This window comes from Oncorhynchus gorbuscha, linkage group LG25 (genome assembly GCF_021184085.1).
Source record: "Oncorhynchus gorbuscha isolate QuinsamMale2020 ecotype Even-year linkage group LG25, OgorEven_v1.0, whole genome shotgun sequence".
In the NCBI taxonomy this organism is placed as follows: domain Eukaryota; kingdom Metazoa; phylum Chordata; class Actinopteri; order Salmoniformes; family Salmonidae; genus Oncorhynchus; species Oncorhynchus gorbuscha.
Genome location: NC_060197.1, coordinates 13,069,380 through 13,096,074, shown reverse-complemented (window position 1 = coordinate 13,096,074; position 26,695 = coordinate 13,069,380). Strand labels below are relative to the sequence as shown.

Here is a 26,695-nt window from a genome sequence, read left to right as displayed (position 1 = left end):
AGGCACAAGGTCGTGTGTCAAATATGTTGAAACCATTCTATGTTAAAAGCACCATTTTAATTGCGTGGGTGTCCATAACCTAAGTCCTCAAGTTGGAGCTAAATTTGGGCAAAACCGAAATGTTATGTTTAGGTAACACTTTGACCGAAAAGTTTAGTAAACTATAAAAGACTGTGGAACCAGTTACTAAATCAGAATTAGTTGAATCAACAACAACAACAAAAATGGTGTACACAGATGAAAACATACATGCTGCCTCACAACATCACACAGTGGTAAAGAGCCCACCTGTTTGGGAGGATGGCTGGTCTCCTGATAGCGTCTCATGGTACACGATGTGCACCCCTTGTTCATCACAGCCACAATGCACACACCCAACGACCAATGCTTAACATCAAACACCCGATACCCGACTCCTATCTCTTCCTCTCAGCCGCAGTCTTCCTATGGTGCCTGTCCTCCCTCTTCAGAAAGTAAACTGTCACTCCTCTCTGCTCTCCCTCTCTCTTTCCCTTCCTCTCTCACACCCTTCTCTCCTCTGCCCCAACTGTACCACATATGCAGTCAGTCCCAATAACCCTCTGGCCCTCGCCTGCTCCTGCCTCAGCCAATCCTGTGAGAGAATGCTCCTAGGTGCTCCTCCACTCGTCGCTCCGCCAAGGTGGACAGACAGACAGGAAGCATTTATATAGAAAATAGCCTGTTGCTAGGAGACGCAGGGGCAAAGAGCAAAGTGAGTCCTACACAATATAGTTGTTTGGGTTAAATTGGATGCAGCAACGCGTCATCCCGTCCTACGCGTTTCCCTTTTATGATTAAGATGTGAAAAGAGGAGAAAGAATAGAAGTGGGTTATTTGCATTAGTACAGTGCTACCCACACGCCACAGTAGACTCAGCAGCCTAAACTGGCTTCATCCTCCCCTCGTGTCCTCTCTCTTTCATCTGCAGTGACACTGAAGACACAGTTGAGAGCAATGGGACGAGGCTTTCACCAGGCATTTGCTTCCACCAGTACAACTCTTTCTTGCGAGTAAAAAATGAATAGGAAGGCGTGATGAAGGACAGGATATGAGCAGAAGAGATGAGGAGAGGAAGCCACGTTAGACTATTGAGAGCATGGCAGTGCATTCATCAATCAAATGTATTTTATAAAGCCCTTTTTCGAGCAGCAGCTGTCACAAAGGTCTATGCAGATAAGACTTCGGTATTCAACTTTTTTTCCAGGTTTAGGAATTCATTCCGAATGGGTACGGTAAGGGTTAAGGTTTGGGATAGGATTTTTTTTTTTTTAAGTAAAAAAAAAAAATAGTGCCTAGTACTGGGATTGAACACACAACCCTCAGAGCCAGAGCTCGTTGGTTATACGCCTATCCACTATCCCCATCCGCAATGCCCTAGCAAGCCGCAAGCCTACTTAAATGGTAATAGTGATTACTGTTGCTCCTAGTGGCCGGTTTTGAAGGCATCTCCCGACGCCCTGGGGATCTGGATGAAGGTCAAATATAGGCTTGGATCTCGAGTGACCTGGCTGGACACCCAACCTAAGACACCAAAGAGCAAGCAATGCAGATGTAGAAGCACAGTGGCTAAGAACAATTCTCTAGAAAGGCAGGAACCGGGCTCCGAGGGGTGGCCAGTCCTCTTCTGGCTGTGCCGGGTGGTGTTTATAAGAGTAGGTCATTTAGGCAAGATCGTTGCTTAAGATGTTCAAATGTTCATAGATGACCAGCAGCGTCAACAGTTTTTTTTACACCTCAGGACTAAATGTCAGTTGGCTTTTCATAGCCGAGCATTCATATCAGGGAATGAAGAGACACTGTGGGATGAGTGATACATTCTCTTCTTCCCCTGAGACCTACTCTTGCTGAACTAAAATAGACACATATACACACTCCCATTCTCAGATGGGACAAGAATGGAATAATGTCAATAACCTAATATTTACCTCTTTACACACGTTTCCATTGATAGGGATACGTTCCAAACAATGAGAGGTGCAGAACCAAGATGTTTCATGCACATGTTCCATGCACACACACACACACACACACACACACACACACACACACACACACACACACACACACACACACACACACACACACACACACACACACACACACACACACACACACACACACACACACACACACACACACACACACACACACTGTTCAGCCAGTGCTAGTGTCATTGTTCCTGCTATCAGTACCAAGCCTCCAGATTCTACAAGGGCTCAATACATTCTCTTCCTGCCAACACAATCTCTCACAGACACGACACATTGTGGAAGGTTGTGATTGACTGGTCGATCAGTGTGTCCATGTCTGACTGTCCGTGTGCGCGTACGTGTGTGTGTGTGTGTGTGTGTGTGTGTGTGTGTGTGTGTGTGTGTGTGTGTGTGTGTGTGTGTGTGTGTGTGTGTGTGTGTGTGTGTGTGTGTGTGTGTGTGTGTGTGTGTGTGTGTGTGTGTGTGTGTGTGTGTGTGTGTGTGTGTGTGTGTGTGTGTGTGTGTGTGTGTGTGTGTGTGTGTGTGTGTGTGTGTAAAGGCTTCACTTCTCCTACAAACTGTCATCAGTCTGAATGCATCATACAGTGCCAGCATGTCTGTACACTATAGAGACTTTAGAAAATTAAAACGTTTTGTGTGTGTGTGTGTGCGCGCACGTGACTGTGTAAGCCACTGTCATAGCAATCTTTCCAGAAATAAGATGATCTACAGTATTTTACCCACAATTCTGATCTGTCCTTTTCACAATCAATTATGGAAATCCCTCGACAATAATCTCCAGTTATTCACCATTTACTGCAGTCTAAAACGTTCCCTAATATCCTAGTGTATACCTATAGCATCACCATCATCTCTAATAATAACAAGGGAAAGGGGAGACCTAGTCAGTTGTACAACTGAATGCATCCAACCGAAATGTGTCTTCCACATTTAACCCAGTCCCCCTGAATCAGTGAGGTGTGTTTGGGCCTGCCTTAATCGACATCATCGGTGCCCAGGGAGCAGTTGTTGGGGGTTAACTGCCTTGCTCAATGGCAGATTTTTCCAATTTGCCAACTCGGGATTTGAACCACCAACTTTTTAGTTACTGAGGACACAAATCTAGAATGAGTTTATCCTCCCCTAACCCTAACCTTAACCACTAGGGGAGAAAACCACCAACCTTAGGTCATTGTTTAGGCATGGAATTTTATATTGCTCCGTAATTGCCTGGGTCTTAAAGGAAAACCAGCCACATAAAAGGAAGGTATTTAAGTATTTCCTATTCAGACAGACAGCAGTAGCCAAATCTGACCAGGGGAGAGGGGGAGGGAGAGAGGGGAAGAGGGGGAAAGCACACAAGCACTGGTCAGTCAGGTGGAGAAGTGAGAAGTAGCATTATTGATTTCTCGCTCCGTCAGTGTTCATTCAGTACGGTTAGAGAAAGAAGTAGCATCCCCCATCCTTTCTCCCCCTCCTCCTGCCCCCTCTCTGTACTGACCTGAAGTGTTCATTCAATAAAGGGTTAGAAAAAGAAGCATGTTCCCCCTTCCTCCCCTTCTCTGTCCTACCTGGGATCCCCGGGCACCCCTCTTGTGGTCCCATTCAGTCTGTGAGATCATCTGGGGACGAGAGGGAGACACCAATTTAGAGGACATTCACCTCCAGTCTACTACAAGTATCTTTAAGCTTTCTTCTCTATCATCCCCCACTATCTCCTCCTCCTCCCCCTCTCTGCCGAGGGATAGAAATACATGCGAGGCGGTGCTGAAGAATGAAAAGAGTGCATCATCTACGCTGGCGGGCTTCGTCTACACATCCCTCTATCCCCCCTCTCATACCATTCCTCCCATCTATTCCTCTATCCAACCCGTTCTATTTTGATCAACAAGGCTAGGCTGCAATGTAGGCTGTAATTTCACAGTGAGGCTGGGGCGTACTGAGCCTTTCAGCACAGCATAATGGCCTCTGCCAGGCTACAACTTTAATCACTCTAATTAGCAAATAAACAACGTACAGTACTAACACGCACGCAGACACACTAACCTCCGTCCCGAAGGCACGCCATGCTAAGTGCAGGCTCGTTTACACTCCCGTCGCCAGACAGGAAGCGACGCAGGATCAACATCAAGGCATTAAAGCATCGTTGCCATTTTGGACTCACATTGCAGAGACTAGTTTACCCTGGCATAATCGTCATGGTAAGGCAGGGGCAGGAGAAGTGGGACACCACAAATTGACTGAAGTGTACAGTAGCTTGAATATTCTCACGGCTTGAACCGATGTACAACAAAGTGAAAGAGTCCCTCTAAAATCAGTTACATTGTCTCTGATTTGAGTTTCTGCTTGCAGGGAGTAAAAAAAAAAAAGAGTGCCCTAGTATTACACAATAAGTGTCCAGTCTTTTACAATCTGATGGGGCGACTTAACTCAGCTGTTGAGAATGAGTCCTACATTGACTGGCTGACACTCTGTGGACGGCTGGCTGTATGTCACATACAGTAACATTACGTAACACTTCTTGGTGGGGTCCTCACCCAGATTCCCATTGAGCCACAAACTCAACCACGATTCTTTTCAACAGAAGCTTTTCAAAGAGGGCAAGAGAGGGAGTCAACGGAAACCCGATCTATCGATAAAAGGATCATTCAGATCCTTCTTCTCTGGGTGTTGTTGTTGCCTCTTCCACTCTCTCGTCCTCTAGCGCAGAGGATGGTACGGTAGTCGTCTCCCTCCCTCAATAACAGTGACCCCAATTTGTGTCTTTGTCCCGAGTCCCCCTTACCCTAACCCCTACAGCTCAACGACAGTCAAGCCCACTACCACCACTCAACATCCTGGTTAACGAGACAGGTGTTGTATCTACTCAATACAGCCGGAAGAAATGAATGTATATTCTGCTTCTAGTCCCCATATGCGTTCTCTCCCTCTGACCTCACTGTAGTTAGCTGCGTAGGTCATTGCAATATATGTACACGTAGGTTTTAATACCACGAAACATACAGAGAGGCTAATGATCAGAGAGAGAACCTCCTGATCTTCTCCATGGTCGGATGGTGAGTCGTGGCCAAGGGCCCATTAAGTTAACCAAGTCCACAATGTAGGCTATGTCCGACAGCTTTGAGCTTCTCTCATCTGTCAAAGACTTCTCTCGATCGTCAACATTGTTTATGGCTATTTTCCTGGGCTTCCATTACAAAAACCTACAGGTCTATATGTTATATTATGGTCTGGCTGGGCTGTTTTCCTAGAAGTACAGCAAGAGCAACTTTCAGTAAAAATAGAGGCCCGGGGCTGTACCTTTCATTTGATTGAGTTCTCTGGCAAAATCATCAGAGAAGTAGCATTTGAAACAGAGCAGTGTTCCTTTCCATGGTTCAGGATTTTATCCAGGGACAGCTTTAATGTATCATATAAATAACAGTCATTTAGGAGACACTTTTATCCAAAGTGACTTGTAGTTGACACATGATACGGTAGCCCACTAAGGAATAAAACCCACTGTACTCCAGTGATAGAGACTGTGTACTAGTCACTACACGCTAATCAACTGAGCCATCAGAACCATCCAGTTCTGAACAAGTTACCAGTAACAGAGTAACTGGGTCCCGTGTGGCTCAGTCGGAGTCCCATAATGGTAGAGCACGGCGCTTGCAAAGCCAGGGTTGTGGGTTCAATTCCCACGGGGGACCAGTATTGAAAATGTATGCATTGACTCGTCACTCTGGAGCGCGTCTGCTAAATGACTCAAATGTTAAAAATAAGTCCCTGGGCAGAAGAACAGGATGAATCGGACCACCACTGAACCAGAGGGGAGTGAGTAAGCGGTGAGTGTACAGCTCATGAAAATCTAATGAGCAAACGGAGAGCCTGATATGTCCTCCTACTAACTAACTAGCTCGCTCAGTGTTTTGTTCATTTAGATAGAAAGAGAAAAAGGATGACAAAGGTTGAAGGGAGCATGATAGAGGATGACAGAGAAGGAGGACAGATGACGGACGATGGGGAGGCAGGGCTGCAAACCAGAACTCTGTTTGTCTGTGTGTTATTAAATGACAGATGAGGAAATCTACCTAATAAGAGGATGATGATGCAGTGTGTTTAATTTACCATGAATGAAACACCGCCACTGGCAATGCCTCTCGCTTCTCTCTCCAGTCTCTCTCTCTCTCTCTCTCTGTGTGTATCTACAGCCTCGATCTCCATCTCTCTCTTTCAGTATCTCTTTCTTTGTTCGGAATCTCTCGGTCTCTCTCGCTGTCTTCAGTGTGTATATATATATATATACGTATATACATCTCTCAGTATATCTCTCTCATCTTGCCTTCTTCTCTCTGTGTCTTCCTTATCTATCTCCGCCCTGCTCATTGGTGTCATATACAATAGTGATGCGGGGTTAGACTCATAAAATATTGGGTCATGAAATATTGTGTGGACGAAGGGTGGGTGGCGGGTTGAATAAAGAGAAAACAATGCATTAAAAATCCATAAGTGTATAATTCTGCGCAATTAGGTTACATTTAGGGCGTAGCCGAAGCCTAATCTTTACGGCCTAACTTTACGCTCAACAAACACACGGCAATTGCTTTTGGGTACCTGGGCAGAAAGAATTTACGTCGATCCACTGAGGGACAAAAAGGACAATGTCGGAGTTGAGTTCAACAAGAGAAAAGCTGTGAAATGGAGAGTTGAAAAGAAATAGATGGAAGGCCAGAACAGTAGCCTAATGTTTGTGTCACGTTCTGACCATAGTTCTGTTATTTTATTCTTTGTTTTAGTATGGTCAGGGTGTGAGTTGGGGTGGGCAGTCTACGTTTGTTTTTCTATGTTGGTTTTTGTGTTCAGCCTAGTATGGTTGACAATCAGAGGCAGGTGTCGTTAGTTGTCTCTGATTGAGAATCATACTTAGGTAGCCTGGGTTTCACTGTTGGTTTGTGGGTGTCTGTTTCCATTATGGACACTTACCACACTGCATCTTGGTCCGATCCTTACTCCTCTTCAGATGAAGAGGAGATCTGCCGTTACAGAAACACCCACCAACCAAGGACCAACAGCGTGGTAACAGGCAGCAGCAGCAGCAGCAGGAGAGGCAGCGATACTTGGAGAAATGGACTTGGGAGGAGATTTTGGACGGCAAAGGACCCTGGAAAAAGCTAGTACGGCAGAGCGGCTGGAAGCCCAAAAGACAGGGGAGAGGGCACACGGGGAGTGTGGCGAAGCCAGGTAGGAGACCTGCGCCAACTTCCCGTGCTTACCGGAGAGCGAGAGAGACCGGGCAGGCACCGTGTTAAGCGGTGGGGCGCACAGTGTCCCCGATGCGTGTGCATAGCCCGGTGCGGTACATTCCAACTCCTCGTATCGGCCGGGCTAGAGTGGGCATAGAGCCAGGTGCCATGAAGCCGGCTCTAAGCATCTGGTCTCCAGTGCGTCTCCTTGGGCCGGCATACATGGCACCAGCCTTACGCATGGTGTCCCCGGTTCGCCAGCACAGCCCAGTGCGGGCTACTTCACCTCGCCGCACTGGCCTGGCTACCGGGAGCATTCAACCAGGTAAGGTTGGGCAGGCTCGGTGCTCAAGAGCTCCAGTGCGCCTTCACGGTCTGGTCTATCCAGTGCCACCTCCACGCAACATCCCTCCGGTGGCAGCCCCCCGCACCAGGCTGTCTCTCCGTCTTCTGCCTACAGGTGCTCCCGCCTGTCCAGCGCTGCCAGAGCCTTCCTCCTGTCTTGAGCCGCGAGAGTCACCCGTCTGTCCTGAGCCGCCAGAGTCTCCCATCTGTCCTGAGCCGCGAGAGTCTCCCGTCTGTCCTGAGCCGCTAGAGTCTCCCGTCTGTCCTGAGCCGCGAGAGTCTCCCGTCTGTCCTGAGCCGCTAGAGTCTCCCGTCTGTCCTGAGCCGCGAGAGTCTCCCGTCTGTCCTGAGCCGCTAGAGTCTCCCGTCTGTCCTGAGCCGCGAGAGTCTCCCGTCTGTCCTGAGCCGCCAGAGTCTCCCGTCTGTCCTGAGCCGCGAGAGTCTCCCGTCTGTCCTGAGCCGCGAGAGTCTCCCGTCTGTCCTGAGCCGCTAGAGTCTCCCGTCTGTCCTGAGCCGCGAGAGTCTCCCGTCTGTCCTGAGCCGCCAGAGTCTCCCGTCTGTCCTGAGCCGCTAGAGTCTCCCGTCTGTCCCGAGCCGCTAGAGTCTCCCGTCTGTCCGGCGCTGCCGGAGTCTCCCGTCCATTCGGGACCCGTGGCGTGGGTCCCCAGTTCAAGATCGGTGGCGAGGGTCGCCGCTCTAAAGAGGCCACGGAGGCGGGCTAAGAGGCACACTAAAACTATGGTGAAGTGGAGTCCACCTCCCGCGCCAGAGCCACCACCACGGACAGACGCCCACCCAGACCCTCCCCTATAGGTTCAGGTTTTGTGGCCGGAGTCCGCAGCTTTGGGGGGAGGTACTGTCACGTTCTGACCATAGTTCTGTTATTTTATTCTTTGTTTTAGTATGGTCAGGGTGTGAGTTGGGGTGGGCAGTCTACGTTTGTTTTTCTATGTTGGTTTTTGTGTTCAGCCTAGTATGGTTGACAATCAGGTGTCGTTAGTTGTCTCTGATTGAGAATCATACTTAGGTAGCCTGGGTTTCACTGTTGGGTTGTGGGTGTTTGTTTCCATGTGTGTGTTTGTCACCACACGGTACTGTTTCGGTTGTTGTAGATTTCACGTTAGCGTTTATTGTTTTTGTTCGAGTGTTCATTTGTCTGTATTAAAACCATTATGGACACTTACCATGCTGCATCTTGGTCCGATCCTTACTCCTCTTCAGACGAAGAAGAGATCTGCCGTTACAGTTTGGGAAAGATTTAATGAAGGGGTAAAAGAGCATTGTAGCAGTGCTGGCTATGTTATGTGTGATGATTATGAGGTGCTATACAAAACTCGACAGTCACAAGACGGGGACTTCACAATGACATGTCAAGGGAACTGTAGGCTACTGTTCAGATGGGTTAAATGGAATAGTAACTGAAATATAGACGCTGACTGTAGGTCTACAACCTCTCACATAGCCAAATATAATATTAACTCCTGCAGAATTAAGCATTTCTTGCAGTAAGATTCTAGACAAAATGTACATTTTGACTCGGGAACAAGAGTGGAGAAATATGATTGACTTATTTCAGCATCTTGAAAGAATACAGGTCTATTATAAAGGTGCTCTCTTCATCAGCATCATAAAAGCTGATAGTACTCTCAAATACATAAAATATGCATACAAGCCGAAATCATATCAGAAACATGTTGGGTAAGTTTTCACAGCGTTTAATGTCTCTAAAACGGGTCAAACTGATGTCATTTGGAAATTTTGAATGAAAAATGGTTACTTTTCTGAGGGTTATTGCATTTTATCCCTGGTCCCTAAACATCTTTGTAGCGTGAGACAAGCAGAGAAGAAAGGGAAACCTTTACCAGTGTCATCTAGATTGAATCATTCATTCTATCGATTTATGACATTATTCTGGTGAGCAAGGACTCATTTAGTATTCTAGGGCAACAAGTAATGACAGAAGAGAAGCGGCAATGCATCTAACTATAGACAAGTTGATTTTTTATAGACATAGTCAGATTTTCACTTGATCACATATAGTTGGGTGTTAGCAGATGGGTTATTAGCAATTGCAGTTGGGTGTGGGTGAACAAACAGCTGACCCACACATCACTAACACACACACACACATCTCCACCTGGTCAAACCTGTATGTGGTCCCTCCACCCACTGCTCCCTCAGATGGCCTTCATTACGGCTCTAATGCACTTCTAATAATGTAAAGACTATGGGAGGGTAGGAAACCACTGGGGCCTAAATGCAGTGCTATGCCAGATTACCATTCACAGCTCTATGATTCAGTCATAACCAGCATAATAGTTGTTTTATGGTGCCCGGGGCCACGGTAATATCATGCTCTATCGATAGCTTTATATCAATGTAGGCTCCTTGACTGTCGAAACTCATGGCGATTACATTTTCACTTCCGACCTAGTGCCAGCAGGGATAACTACCCCTTCGTGACTTTGTCTGCCACCCACTCACTCGCTCGTCTCGCTCTCTCGTCTCCCTCTGCCTCGGCGGTCATTTAAGCTCTGGTTTTCAATCAGTTCCATTCCAGGATTTGGGATGACTTTCTCTCTACTTTTTAAGTTTCTCCTCGTTGGGGGAGATTGCTAACGATGTGGGGTGCTGCTTTACACCTGCAGGTGGAGCTGTTATCCTGACCTGGGCCTGTATTCTAGGATCAGTTTTGCATTTTATGAATAACATTTAATCAGCTTACACTCTGAGATGGTTTATGAATACGTGCCCTGGGATATATTAGTGTAACAGTCAAACGCTCCTCTGACCCAGCTTGAAAACAACTCTTAAAGCAGGGAATTTGCTGCCTCTTTCCAGACTTCTCAGGGCGTTAGACACTGTAAACTACCCCTGTATTGCAGCGAAACTCTTCCCCGGATAGTTGAGCACTCCTCTCCTCTCTCTCTGGACTCTGGAAAAGACCAGTCACGGACTTGAGCCTTGGGCTGCATTTCATTCCAGATAGTTACTCCCTCCCCTTTCACCAAATCAGTCATTTTAGATCAACATAGGGATGTGAACGAGGGCAAAATCTACAATGCAACCCAGAGCTCACAGACTCCCTCCACTACCTGTTATTGTGGAGAAAGGCCAACTGGACACGGAATTGGACGACAGACGCTGCCAGTCAATCCCCAGGACCCTCGTCAGGCCTCCTTGCTCCAGTGAGAATTGGGCCTGAAGCCTGAAACCCTGACACTTTATAGGTGGGAGGAAGAGAAATGGGGTGGGGGGGGGGTCAGACAGCCAGGAGAGGAAAGGCAGGGCTGCTGGTGGTTTGCTTTTAACACTTTTGGATGCTATATCATCAGACTCACATTCAGACACACACAGATGTGCACACACACACACACACACCACACATACACACGTGCACCTGCGTTTGCATGGGCACACGCACAAACACACACACACAATCTGGAGGTGGTTTTAACAGTGTTGGCTACTAAACAGGATCTAGATGCCTTGCTAGTTACCCCCCCTGAGAGTTTCAAGGCCTTCCAAGCCCATTAAGTAATAATAGCACATTCGTGCTGCCCATAGAAAATACTTAGCGTGACAGTAATTGCAACCATGGGGTTGGTGTTTCTGTGATTCACACATATCGGTCTTGTCCAACACCTCCCTGTGTGAAAATGCAACACGTTCAACTGGTGAAGATGATGACAATGTTGCGGGTTCGATTCCTGCATGGGTCACACGTACTGAATATATATCAAGTTAATATGAGTCCCTTTGAATAAAACAGTCTGGTAAATGACAGTTATAATTGTCTCATTAATGACAGGTGAGGTTGATCCCAATATGTCTGCCATGGATGTTTTAGCAGCTCTCATACATGTTATGAATATTGACACATTCCACTGGTGTTTACTACAGTCTGCTTCCCCACACACACACACACACACACACACACACACACACACACACACACACACACACACACACACACACACACACACACACACACACACACACACACACACACACACACACACACACACACACACACACACACACACACACACACACACACACACACACACACACACACACCAGACCTGTGTGTTACATTCCCAGTGTAAATCTGTTACAGCACCAGCAGGTCTGACTGACTGCTAGTATATCCTGTATCGACCAAGACCTTTGAAACCAACCAGTGGTTCCGTACCATATATGTCCATGCAAAAACACTCAATGAAACGCAACTCTGAAAGGGACTCCATGTGTTTTCCTCAATTTCACCATTCAACAAAATCAGTGGCACCACAGCCACATTCACACACCACATGATTACATGTTGGAGCGATGGGTGAACAATGGGAGTCCTGAGGGAAGAGGGACCACATTTTTATTTATTTATTTTTTCACCTTTATTTAACCAGGTAGGCAAGTTGAGAACAAGTTCTCATTTACAATTGCGCCCTGGCCAAGATAAAGCAAAGCTGTTCGACACATACAACGACACACATGGAGTAAAACATACAGTCAATAATACAATAGAAACAAGTCTATATACGATGTGAGCAAATGAGGTGAGATAAGGGAGGTAAAGGCAAAAAAGGCCATGGTGGCAAAGTAAATACAATATAGCAAGTAAAACACTGGAATGGTAGATTTGCAGTGGAAGAATGTGCAAAGTAGAAATAAAAATAATGGGGTGCAAAGGAGCAAAATAAATAAATAAATAAAATAAATACATTAGTGAAAGAGGTAGTTGTTTGGGCTAAATTATAGGTGGGCTATGTACAGGTGCAGTAATCTGTGAGCTGCTCTGACAGCTGGTGCTTCAAAGCTAGTGAGGGAGATAAGTGTTTTCCAGTTTCAGAGATTTTTGTAGTTCGTTCCAGTCATTGGCGGCAGAGAACCGGAAGGAGAGGCGGCCAAAGAAAGAATTGGTTTTGGGGGTGACCAGAGAGATATACCTGCTGAGATATGAGACATACACGGACAGAGCTGTGAAACACTAGGAGACATACATGCTGCAACAGCACAACCCCACCCCTGCTACACCAGCCACTGGACAGGAAATCCCACAGACGACTGAAGAGAACAGATGGACTACAATACTCGGACCGTGGACACATCAATAAAACCTGCTTGCTGGAAGCACCAGAGTCAGAACTGGGGCTGAAGCAGGAGAAATAAACTGGGGTGTATGGGACTGGAGCTAGGGCTGCTGTGTAGGGGATGGGACGAAACAAGGGAACAGGTGTGTGCTTCACCCAAACAAACAAGTCATTGGTATGGAATAAAGGCCTTGGAGAAGAGGGTATATGTTGTGAATGGCCTGCCCCTGTAGGAGTGTCTCTAGACTGCTCCGAAAGGACCCCTGGCTGAATGACATGACGGACAGGCCTGCGTCACACCGCACCCGCACGTCACGACTACACCACTACACTATGGAAGAACGAGAGAGAGAGAGAGAGAGAGAGAGAGAGAGAGAGAGAGAGAGAGAGAGAGAGAGAGAGAGAGAGAGAGAGAGAGTGTGTGTGTGTGTTTGTGAGAGAGGGAGTGAGCGAGCGACAGAGGAAGCAGGAGAGAGAGACATAGACAGATAGAGCCCTTGGCTGAGTGACAGACAGATAGCCCTCGCTCCCTCCCCTCTGCCCTCCCTGCACGTCACGACTGGACCACTCTAGGCCTGAAGAGGGCCCAGGGCTCATCTGCATAACGAGGTGAGACAAAGCCGGCTGGCCAGCAGCTGCTACGAGTGGCCTCAGCTGTAAACCACAGACACAGGGCCAGGGAACATTTACATCATCATGTACATCAGACAGCTAGCTACATCTCACGAGCGCAGTTGTTAACCAAGAAACTATTTGTCTCAACTTCAAATTAACCTGTGTCTGTAATGTCTTTTTTCGTTATGTGTCGGCACCCAGTAAGACTAGGTTTCGCCATTGGCGTAGGCTGACGGGGATCCGAATAAATCTAAACCCGAATAAATATAAAACTTTGATTCACTGCCACATTGACTCTCTACCATTATACACCACAGGCCTCCTCCTTGATTTACCATCTGTCTAGGGCTCCTCCATCCTCGGTCTCCCTGCTCCATTCTTTAGTGCATTGCGTTCTTATCTAATCATGTGTGTGTGTGTGTGTGGTCTGTTGGTTTCATTTCAGGGTCAAGATTTTTCTTGACAGAGACTGAGGGGTCCCAAGAAAACATGGACCACTGGGAGCTTCCTTCCTAGAAGCTGGCATCACCATTGACCTCTTCTTCTGAAGAATACATCGTATATCTCAGCCACCCTTAGAGAGGGTGAGCGTGAACAGGGGACAAGACGGAGAGGGTGGGAGAGAGAAGAAGGGAGAGAGAGAGAGAGTCTGCAGAGAGACAGCACGCGGTGTCCCCGGTGGGATTATATAAAGCATTCTTCTCCCTGGAGGAAACACCTGATCCTGCACATCTGATCTGGGTTCAGTCATCATGCTGGAACACATACTCACTACATCACATCTCCTCTCCTCCCTCCATCTCCCTCTTACTCCCCCTGTCTCCCACACTCTCACTCAATCTATACTCCACTACCTCACTTTCACATAATTTATGTCACTCTCTCTATTCCTCCTCCCTCACTCTGCATCTATTCCTTCTCACCATCACTCTCTCACTCACAGTGGAAGTCATGTTGATGGGTTGAGTTGAAGGGACCCTTTGGACAGGCTGATGACTCACAGAGAGAGACCACTCATCTACGTCCCCATGGGCCATCAGCTGTGCTTACTGATGCTAATTGTGTCCGGCCGCCTGTCCGTCTGTCCGTCGATCAGCACGGAGCCTGTTCTGGGATTGCTTATTGATCACATTATCTTCCTGCGTCACTCAGTACCTCACAGACCTGCTGTGTACTGGGGGAGGGAGGGGAGAGGTGAGGGTGACGGTGACTGAGGGAAGGCGGAGAGGAGACGAAAGAGATGGAAAGGTTGGGGAGGAAGAAGGGGTGAGGGAGAGGGAAAGAGGATGTGAAGGGTGAGGTACAGGGGAGAGGTTGGTACGACGGCGGGAGAAGGAGGAGGAGAGGTTGTGGGAAGGAGGAAGAGTGGGTAGAACACACGTTAAGGAGCATGTGGATCTAGGTACAGCATCTGTTGGGTCAGAAGAGACATTGAACTCAGAGCCTGAGAACATCAGATCGTAGTCATCTGTCTGGGGGTATTTACAGTTTGAAAACTTACCAACCTACAGGCCCATTAAACTTGAATGATTCTCAATCAATGCTCTGAATTAGTGTAACAGGCTGCTAGAGGTGGAACATTGAAAGGCTATTGTACTACAGTATAAATCTAATTTACTCTACAGAATTAAAGAGACGTTTGCATTCAAAGTGCATCTGGTGTGATTCTCCTGGCCTTGCCCGCCAGTTAAAATGATTCAATTTCTTTGTTACATTGTCTCAGAGGTAGTGAACTGCAAAGTACGCAGTAGGCAGAAATTAGAGGGCAGCTTCCAATTGGCTCATTCATCCACCCCCCTCATCTCCCATGTAACTATTCCCCAGGTCAATGCTGTAAATGTGAATGTGTTCTCAGTCAACTTACCTGGTAAAATAAGGGTTAAAAAAAAAAATGAATTCATTTCAAAACATATCCAGGCAAAACGCACCAAAATTTGACAAATGGGCTCGTTCCCACATTAACGTTGTAAAGACGGAGGCCACCCTGAAACAGCATATTTGGGCAAGTGGGCACCTTTTTCCATCTGGGAAATGTTCACTTTTTATGACAGAGGGTATTACTCCACAGATGAATTTAACAGAACCAGACAAATCACTGGCTCTCAGTGCTCCATGAGAACCGTTACGAACCAGAGACAGAGGTCAGATCACTACACACGGACGGACGGACGGACGGACGGACGGACGGACGGACGGACGGACGGACGGACGGACGGACGGACGGACGGACGGACGGACGGACAGACAGACAGACAGACAGACAGACAGACAGACAGACAGACAGACAGACAGACAGACAGACAGACAGACAGACAGACAGACAGACAGACAGACAGACAGACAGACAGACAGACAGAGGCAGGTTAAAAGTCTGCTATTTGGCACTACTCCCATTGATGTCTGAATTGGAACCACCACGTTAGAAAAAGGCCTGGATTGACACGAATGTAGTGTACTCCCATGGACAGACAGGCAGAAACGTACACAGAGAATAGGACAAGCCCATTTTAAGCAAGGAACAACACGCCTAGACAAGACACAGGAACATTTGAAGTATAGTGTGCACTAAAACAGACATGTTAAAGAATCAAAGCTGGGTTGAACCAACGGAAGATGATGCACTGTATGTGCTTCACTCTCTGACACTGGCCTGACTCTCTATCCCCCTCTGGACCATGACTCATGTTGTTGCTTCCTGTGAGTGAGTGAGTGACATCAGTCTCGTGTGTGTGTGTGTGTGTGTGTGTGTGTGTGTGTGTGTGTGTGTGTGTGTGTGTGTGTGTGTGTGTGTGTGTGTGTGTGTGTGTGTGTGTGTGTGTGTGTGTGTGTGTGTGTGTGTGTGTGTGTGTGTGTCTGGAAGCCCTCTGTCCCTGTCCAGTCCCCTGGGGCAGGTACATTCCCTGTGGCAGGGCTACTGAGAGGGGCAGAGAGGGGCTCTGGATGACTGTGATTGGGTTAGGGCAGATCTAATGGTCTGGCTATTGAGGAGCTACATTAACCCTTCTTACCCCTTGCCTGGACACACCACTGATTACATTGTGAGCGGTAATAGGGACGTGTCTGGTGTCCTAAATCACTTCCATCAGGATGAGCAGACACCCAAGCAGCAGGAATCAGTGGTCTACAGGGACAAACACACTGACAAACAGTCATTATCTCAGTTCCAGATACGGATACATCGGGTCTAAACTTAGTCCAAAGATAGACTTTCTGCCCTCTGGTTCAAAAAAAGTGGTTTCTGTTTTCATCAGATTTGATTTGGATTCATTTCCATGACAATGCTGAAAAACACCTAAAGTAGACAGACTCACTCTGGTCCTATATATATATATATATATATATATATATATATCAACTACATATCCCATGGTTCCGCCCTCTCCCAAGCTGCCTGCGTCATCAACACCAGTCCCACTGTGCATCAGATGCAAACAATTACCCTCCCGACCTCAGAAAAACAAAGAAAGAGGTTGGATTGTGTAGTCGGCCCCATCTGCTGCGGTGCACCACATACATACGTCAATGGATCGTTTCTCACTTGTCACAGAACAGTCTGAATCACAGTTTAAGCATCTTTTGCCCCGACCAAATGAAAAACACACAAATCCCACAATGCAGCAAGGTGTTGAGAAACAGACCTGAGCATGAGGAAGGTAGAGAAAAGGCAGGTTATTGTTTTGCGTCATGTTCTGGAGGCAGCTCTGCAGACTGGTCAATAGCTGGCAGCGCCACAAACTCGGATTTTAAAAGTAACCCAGACGTCAACCCTAACCTTAACCATACTGCTAACCCTAATGCCCAACCCTAACATTTTTGTTTTCATGAATATTTAGAATATAGCCAATTGTGACTTTGCAGCTGGGCTATCTATGGGGAAATCGCTTAGTTCTGCCTCCAGGACAAGACTCATGACAGCAAACATAAACCTGCTAGAGAAAGAGCGGGAAATGGAGAGAGAGAAACAGAAAAAACAGACAGAAACAAACTGAGGAGAGAGAGAGAGTGTGAAAGAGAGAGAAAGAATGAGAGACGGAGGGAGAGAGAAAGAGAGAGAGTGAAAGAGAGAGAAAGAATGAGAGACAGAGAGAGAGAGAGAGAGAGAGAGAGAGAGAGAGCGATTGAGAGGCGGGAGAGGAGGGGGGGAGAGAAAGGTCACCTTCAGTAAACTAGGGAAACCTGGTTTGCCGACCATGATGACGTGTGTGTGTGTGGGCCGAGGTCACAGCCTCAGACACAACTCCGTGCGCGCTTACATGGTACATGATTATGTAATCTACCGTGCACCTTAGAGACTTCTGCCCTATGTACATAGTCATTGAACACTGGTCACTTTAATAATGTTAACATACTGTTTTACCCACTTTATATGTATATACTGTATACTAGTCATGGCGCATCCTATATAACTACTGGTGTATACACCTTTTCTACTCATATACTGTCCATACTGTGTCACGTGTGCTCCCTCTCCTGCCTCTAGTTACGCGCATAATGACACTTACCTGGACTCCATCACCTCCTTGATTACCTGCCCTAAATATGTCACTCCCCTTGGTTCCTTCCCCAGGCGTCATTGTTTCTGTTTCTGTGCGGCGTTCGTGTTTTGGATGATGTTTTATTTATTAAAACACAATCCCAGAGTCTCAGCGCACTCGTCGCATACTGTCTATACACCATTCACATACATACAGTACAAATCAAACGTTTGGACACAGCTACTCATTCAAGTGTTGATATTCTACATTGTAGAATAATAGTGAAGACATCAACTATGAAATAATACATTTGGAATCATGTTCTAGGGAGTTTTTCCTAGCCACCGTGCTTCTACACCTGCATTGCTTGCTGTTTGGGGTTTTAGGCTGGGTTTCTGTACAGCACTTTGAGATATCAGCTGATGTACGAAGGGCTTTATAAATAAATTTGATTTGATGTCATAATAAAAAGTGTTAAACAAATTAAAATATGAGATTCTTCAAAGTAGCCACCCTTTGCCTTGATGACAGCTTTGCACACTCTTGGCATTCTCTCAACCAGCTTCATGAGGTAGTCACCTGGAATGCATTTAAATTAATTAACAGGTGTGCCTTGTTAAATTAATTTGTGGAATTTCTTTCCTTAATGAGTTTGAGCCAATCAATTGTGTTGTGACAAGGTAGGGGTGGTATACAGAAGATAGCACTGTTTGCTCAGTTGTGCACCGGGGCCTCTCACTCCTCTTTCTATTCTGGTTAGTGCCAGTTGGTGCTGTTCTGTGAAGGGAGTAGTACACATCGTTGTACGAGATCTTCAGTTTCTTGGCAATTTCTCGATTGGAATAGCCTTCATTTCTCAGAACAAGAATAGATGGATGAGTTTCAGAAGAAAGTTATTTGTTTCTGCCCATTTTGAGCTTGTAATTGAACCGACAAATGCTGATGCTCCAGATACTCAACCAGTCTAAAGAAGGCCAGTTTTATTGCTTCTTTAATCAGAACAACAGTTTTCAGCTGTGCTAACATAATTGCGAAAGGGTTTTCTAATGATAAATTAGCCTTTTAAAATGATCAACTTGGATTAGCTAACACAACGTGCCATTGGAACACAGGAGTGATGGATGCTGATAATGGGCCTCTGTACGCATATTTCAAAAACAAGGACATTTCTAAGTGACTCAAAACTTTTTAACGGTTAGTGTATGTACACTGTGTATCACAGCTGGATGCCTGTATTTGTTATGTTGTGTGTCTCACTGCATGCATTCAATTGTATCTAGCGTGTAAAATGTATGTATGTGTTAGAATTTTGCCGTTTGGAAAAGGCCCTGCTCGTCCATCTAAGAGAAATGAAAGGTCTGTTAAACATTGGCCCTGAATCACTGTTATTTTCATAGAAAACGCCAGACTGGAGATAGAATCATGATGTGTGATTTCCGCAATGTGCACCCCTTCACTTCATTTGCCAAGCCGCATTAAGAGGCAATCCAATGGCTTCATGCATCCACTGGCTTTATGCGCACACACACACACACACACACACACACACACACACACACACACACACACACACACACACACACACACACACACACACACACACACACACACACACACACACACACACACACACACACACACACACACACACACACACACACACACACACACACACACACACAGTTCCTTCCCCTGGTTCCCTCTAAGTGGAGCGTTTCCCATGCTAATGGCAAGCCAGTCTCAGGATACTGGAGTCGCGTAGCTCTTTACTGCCATTACTGCCAGAGAGCATCACATCACGTGCGTCACGGCTCGCGAAAGCGGCATCCTCCTTGACGTTCGATCCCCTTTCACCGCCCAATGATTGATGTGGTATGTGACGTGAACGTTAGTTGAGCAATTGACTTTTCATGTAAAGTGAAGATTGAGACACAGGAACTCCATTTCCTTTATTATCCCTACTGTAGGCCTATGTGGTGCATGCTTCCATCTCTGCGAAGAATGGATTAAAATCTATTCCATAATGTAGGCCCTCATTTCCTTTTGCTGCAAAATATTATAGAATCATATAATATTATGAATGATCAAAATCCATCAGTAGATGAATAAAATATCTCCAAATCCATAGTCCAATATCATCCAGCATATTTACTATTGCAATTATAACGGTTTGTATTTAAGGGTTGTATGGGTGCTTTCTGACTGTACTTTCTGCTGTTTGTTCCTGTTTTCTAAAGAACACAGCGCCACTGAAGTCTGACAGCTGTTTTAGCCGACGTGGAGGGGAGGATATGTCCTTGATTATCTAAATAAACACAGAATGCGCTGTGTTCAGAGGAAGAATGGCTCTTGGACAATTTGTGCAGGATTGGAAGTGTCAACATTTTAACTGGGGGCGTGTGGGTCTCGGTGGAACAGCCAGAGTTTAGCCAGGCATTATACAAACACTCTGCCTCTGTTTTCTTAGATCGCTGGAGGAGAGGGGGAGAGGGATGGAGGGAGGGAGAAACAGAAGGGGAGAGAGAGAGAGAGAGAGAGAGAGAGAGAGAGAGAGAGAGAGAGAGAGAGAGAGAGAGAGAGAAGAGAAGAGAGCTGGAGTGAGAGAGCAAGAGAGAGAGAGAGAGAGAGAGAGAGAGAGAGAGAGAGAGAGAGAGAGAGAGAGAGAGAGAGAGAGAGAGAGAGAGAGAGAGAGAGAGAGAGAAGAGAGCTGGAGGGAGAGAGGGAGAGAGAGGAGGAGGGAGATGGAGAGAAAGAGAGATAATTCACCAAACCCTGAGTGAACTCATTCAGTTTTCTTACAGTCCTGAGAGAAGCTTAATAAGACACAGCTGGAAGCTACACAGACACACACACAAAACTAATATAAACATCATTTCTGCACAATCACTGTGCAGTGTTCATGGTCGTTTTAAAATCGTACTGTACACACATCGCATGCAGTGGCTGCATTGGAAAACTGTATTCAAAAGACAACGACCAACCCATGTTTCATATGATAGATTGACGTGCATACAATCAATCGGTGTCTTTAAACCCCGTTGTTAGAGAGTTGGGCCAATAACCGAAAGGTCGCTGGTTTGAATCCCTGAGCCGACAAGGTAAAAAATCTATGTGCCCTTGAGCAAGGCACTTAACCCTAATTGCTCCAGGGTCGCCGTTGATAATGGCTGACCCTGGCCATGACCCCTCTCCAAGGGTGTCTCAGGAAGAGTTGGGATATGCAAAAAAAAACATATTTCAAATTCCTACGTGAAATAGGACAAATATAATCACCGACCAAATTCTTATCATGATAGCAGCATACTGGTCGGAGAGATGGAGAATAGAATGATACACTAGCTTCGATGATTAGAACATTGTTACATGGATGAAACAACAGGCATATAATCATCTCTGCTAATATGCTTTCACTCAGACAGTGGGTCAAGCAGCCCAAGCCATTCATGGAAAGTGTTAAGGGGTCTTCTCGGATGCAAAAAGTTGGGAAATGTTACGAAATGTTACGAAATGGACCCGGTACTTTCCTCCACGGAACCTACCCAAATAAATACTTTAAAAGAATATGGAAACCCGGTCCAAACGGACCAGAGGACAACCAGACCCGGCCCCGTAAAGACTCCAGTTGGGTCCTATCCGAGTGAGGGAAGCAGCAGAAAAGCATTTTTTTTTGCTACCTTATTAACTGAAGCTGTTAATGCAAAAGCAGAGGGAGAGGGAACCAGAAGTTCTAGCAGAATGCGGGGTAGAGACGGCGTGGTGTGTGTGAGTGGCGCAACATGCAGGCATCAGAGAGGGGGGAGAGCAACAAGCTTTCACAGTCTCACTGCAGAATCAGACGCCCAAACCCTTATGCATAAAAGTCACATTTCGGCACTAATTCCAAATGATTGAGTTAAGGTTTGGGATAGGGTTAAAAAATATATACATATACAATGAGTGCCTAGCACTGGAATTGAACATGCAACCTTCGGCGCTCGCAGCTTTACACCCATCCACCATCCACAACACCTTAGCAAAAGCTCAAGCCTACCTGATGGTAATAGTACTCACTGTTGCCCCTAGTGGCTGGTTTTGATAGCATCTCCTGACCTCCTGCTAGGTTATTTATCATCCAATCTGATTACATAGTACATATATTGGCTGTAACAAACTGAAAAGAGAAAAGAGAGGGAGGCTAATTGAGGCTACATAAGCTGCACTTTCCCCCATCCTACACAATTACATCAACTCCATAGAGTATTATCAGCCTACCTGTTGGCTCTTGGTAGTTGAAACATCCTTCTCATTTAACTTTTAATTCCATCTTCCACTGATCTCCTAACTCGCTTGCCACGACACACACAGAGCCAGAGGATAGTGGCACTTTGATGACTTGTGATTGGCACACACAGAGCCAGAGGATAGTGGCACTTTGATGACTTGTGATTGGCCGACAACAACAAGGCTGTCCTGGACCTCTCCATGTAATAGTGCTCTCTCTCTCTCTCTCTCTCTCTCTCTCTCTCTCTCTCTCTCTCTCTCTCTCTCTCTCTCTCTCTCTCTCTCTCTCTCTCTCTCTCTCTCTCTCTCTCTCTCTCTCTCTCTCTCTCTCTCTCTCTCTCTCTCTCTCTCTCTCTCTCTCTCTCTCTCTTCTCTTCTCTCCATCCCTCTCACTGGGTCTACCCCTGCTATCTATCTGCCCCAACCCAAGAGGCTTTCTCCAGTCAACACAGTCCATCATCACCATCACTCTACTGGACTGTACTTATCTATCTCCCGATAGAGTCTAGACTGTGACTGTGTGTGTGTGTGTGTGTGTGTGTGTGTGTGTGTGTGTGTGTGTGTGTGTGTGTGTGTGTGTGTGTGTGTGTGTGTGTGTGTGTGTGTGTGTGTGTGTGTGTGTGTGTGTGTGTGTGTGTGTGTGTGTGTGTGTGTGTGTGTGTGTGTGTGTGTGTGTGTGTGTGTGTGTGTGTGTGTGACCCCTGCAGGGTTGGATCTAATGGCGCTAATGGGGTTTTGTGTTGTGGTGCTGAGACCATAGACGTTGCATGTCTTTGTCCTCCAGGGGCCTGTTTGTTGAGTGCTACAACTCAGGGTTTCGACTTCAGAGTCAGAGTGTTGTCCTCAGGGGGCACAAGAACAGCACAACCACAAGAGACATGTTGGTGAAAGGATTTGAGCAGACCTGCAAACATAAAACTGGGTAAAAGTGTAACCACATGAGCACATGAGCTCAAGTGGGGAAGAGGTTTCCTTTTCCGGTATCATTTGCATACATGAATGAATGAACATCCAGTTGTCTATTGTTTTCATTCAAATGATGGCTCACACAAAGACAAGTAATATCTACTCAACAAACAAAAGGTCTATGAAAAAGATTACATGACAAGCTGAAGCTTATCGAGAATAGCTGAAATAGGAATATTCTGAAAATCTAAGTTGAACCACGCTTCAAATAAGGTTTTTAGAAAACGTAGAAAATGTAATACAAAAAAAAAATATTCAGACCCTTTACTCAGTACTTTGTTGAAGTACCTTTGACAGTGATTACAGCCTCGAATCTTTTTGCGTTTGACACACCTGTATTTGGGGAGTTCGTCCTATCCTTCTCTGCATATCCTCTTAAGCTCTGTCAGGTTGGATGGGGAGCATCGCTGCACAGTTGTTTTCCGTTTTCTCCAGAGATGTTCGATCGGGTTCAAGTCCTGGCTCTGGCTGGGCCACTCAAGGACATTCAGAGAATCCTGCGTTGTCTTGGCTGTGTGTTTATAGTCGTTGTCCTGTTGGAAGGTGAACCTTCGACACAGTCTGAGGTACTGAGCACTCTAGAGCAGGTTTTCATCAAGGATCTTTCTGTACTTTGCTCCGTTCATCTTTTCCTCGATCTTGACTTGTCTCCCAGTTCCTGCAGCTGACAAACATCCCCAAAGTGTGATGCTACCACCCCCATGCTTCAGGTTTCCTTCAGATGTGACGCTTGGCATTCAGACAAGATAATCTTGTTTCTCATATAGTCTGCGAGTCCATTTGGTGCCTTTTGGCAAACTCCAAGCGGTCTGTCATGTGCCTTTTACTGAAGAGTGGCTTCCATCTGGCCACTCTACCATAAAGGCCTGATTGGTGGAGTGCTGCAGAGAAGGTTGTCCTTCTGGAAGGTTCTCCCATCTCCACAGAGGAACTCTGGAGCTCTGTCAGAGTGATCATCGGGTTCTTGGTCACCTCCCTGACCAAAGCCCTTCTCTCCTGATTGCTCAGTTTGGCTGGGCAGTCAGCTCTAAGAAGAGTCTTGCTGGTTCCAAACCACTGTGTTCTTGGGGACCTTCAATGCTGCAGACATTTTTTGGTACCCTTCCCCAGATTTGTGCCTCGATACAATCATGTCTCGGAGCTCTACGGACAAATATTTCGACCTCATGGCTTGGTTTTTGCTCTGACATGCACTGTCAACTGTGGGACCGTATATAGACAGGTTTGTGTCTTTCCAAATCATGTCCAATCAATTGAATTTACCACAGGTGGACTACAATCAAGTTGTAGAAACATCTCAAGGATGATCAATGGAAACAGGATGCACCTGAGCTTATTTACTTATGTAAATAAGGTATTTCTGTTTAAAAAATATATATGAATGTGCAAACATTTCTACAAACCTATTTTCACTTTGTCATTATGGGGTATTGTGTGTCAATTAATGAGGGGGAAAAAACAATTTAATCAATTCTAGAATAAGGCTGTAACGTATCAAATTGTGGGTAGATCGCTGTAGATCACTTTCCCGGTTCTGATTCTGTTCCTAGAAAAAATTACGTTATATTCCGGTTTTCGGTTCTGTTCCCTGAACCGGTTCCAACCCCTGATAAAAACAGCTTTTCTAGGAAAACTGAACTCCCCTAATCCTTTGCTTCTGAGTAATACCACCACTAGACGCCCCAACGCCCATCACAACAACATAATCCAATATAAGAAGGGCTTCTGCCCTGAATGAGACTGGAGAGAGAGGGGGGGGGGGGGGACAGAAAGAGAGAGGGGGGGATAAACAGAGAGGGGGATAGAGGGAGAGACAGAATAAGAGAGAAGGGAGAAATAAAGAGGGGGGGAGAAAGAGAAGGAGAGAGAGAGAGGAATTAGGAGTGACTGGATGGCTGGAGGAAACAGTGAATGGCTGGTGAATGAATGAGAGAGACATCATGCCTGGAGGACCACACTGACATAAACACAGACAGTAACAGGGCCCACAGTGCCAAACAGCATAGCTAACCACATGATCCTGACGATTGTGTGTGTGTTTGTGTGTGTTTGTGTGTTCTGTGTGTGTGTGAGAGAGGAAAGCGCATGGTGTGTGTGTTCTGTGTGTGTTCCCCTCCTAATGGCCCGTACAGACGTCAGAGCCATGGTCTGTCCCCTGGTCTGTTCCACGGATGAGCACTAACGATGACGCTCCTTGCCTCTCACAATGTCTTCCCACAGCCACAAAAACAGCAAAAGGGAGAAGAGAAGATGGAGAGACAAACGAGAAGACAAAGACGGAGAGAGAGACGGAGAGATGGCGAGAAGAGAGAGGGAGTTCAGTGAGAGGTAACTAAGGATAAAGAAAGTGTGAGAGGTGTCTCCTTTTAAGGGTATGAAAGTGCGAAGTCTGTTGCTTGTTGGACTGGGTGATTGGGTCTTGACGCTCGTCAATGTTCAGTGTTCGCAGAACGTAAACGCACACACCACAGACAACCATAACAACCATGAGTCAACCACAGTGGAACACCAACCCTGTGGGCCCAAGTGATCACTCTAAATATGATCAAACATCTCGGCACACGTCAAGCTAGGATTTGCTCCAGTATGATAGCACACCACAGAGGGCTGCGTTTTGAACCACCTTGTTGTGGTTCCCATAGGGATGCACACACTATGCTTGACATACAGAGTTAAAGGCAGAGGTTAACTACAGCTGGTTATCCAACCTGACATCCCCTGTGACCACTGTTTAACCCACGGAGGCAGGACAAAGCTCCTGGGTGCATATGTTCGATCATGACTCGAGCCATGAACATGAACACACACACACACACACACTGGGTGTGTGTGGCAGGTCTGGTAGGGATTACTGCTCCTGTGTTTATTTGACCAGGCCAGCCCTCCCGTTGGCTGCCCGCCTGTCTTGTTCGCTCTTCTGCACGTCTGTTTGAAATGTCAGATGGGCAGAAAACGAAGGAGGGACGAGAGCGGTGTGTGTGTGTGTGTGTTCTGCCTCGGAGCTGGACATGAAACATAAACCAACAGCTGCAAAGAGCAAATGTCCCTGCTTTTAGATGAAAAGAGCTTTCTCTTTGTTTATGAGAGAACGATGCTCTTTATGGCTCCTTCATTATTTAGATAGTTTGGCAACACCGTTATTACTGAGCAGTGGAGTCTAACAGCAGACCAGACCAGTGAACTTACTCAGCTAACGGACAAAGCTTGCATCAGTCAGACAGACAGACACAATAAGTATTAGAAAACAATTTCAACCAAACCAAATTGAGAGGCATTGAATGTTGTGGCTGAACATCCTACCTGTAGATGGGGCGATGGGGTCAAAGCCAACTCTCCAGTACATGCACTACGATGAGCCCTCCCAGGCCCGGGGACCTACTAAATGATTGGAATAGCCTAATGTTCTGACTAACGAGATGTATTGACAGTATATATTTATATCATCAAATCATCCTTTCTGATAAAATCAGAGCAGTAGTGGTAATAAAATAGACTACAGGATAAACTTTGTAGATAGGATTTATGGATAAATGCTTTTGAACATAGCTAAAGCACAGATGAAGAAGGTAGCTAAAGTGCGTAGCATGAAGCACAGGGCAGGTGGATGGATCTGCCGACTATGTGGGTCTCCTGTGGGGGTGGTAGGGAGGGACCGTGAACAAAGTTACGGGCCCAGGACCCGGGCCCTACATGATGGTCCACTCCAGCCCTACATGATGATCCAC

The 26,695-nt window shown here is 46.4% G+C and overlaps 1 protein-coding gene across 2 annotated transcripts in view; it reads right to left on the bottom strand.

Annotated features, from left to right (window-relative positions):
* LOC124014373 (cGMP-inhibited 3',5'-cyclic phosphodiesterase A-like) overlaps positions 1 to 26,695 on the bottom strand; it is an 86,276-nt gene that overhangs the window by 42,702 nt on the left and 16,879 nt on the right. Inside the window, exon 2 of one of the 2 annotated variants that reach the window (XM_046329276.1) lies at positions 3,563 to 3,613. The exons of the other annotated variant lie outside the window; for it this stretch is intronic. Coding sequence (XP_046185232.1) covers positions 3,563 to 3,613 — 51 coding nt within the window. The remainder of the gene's footprint in view (positions 1 to 3,562; positions 3,614 to 26,695) is intronic. 2 annotated transcript variants of the gene reach the window in all.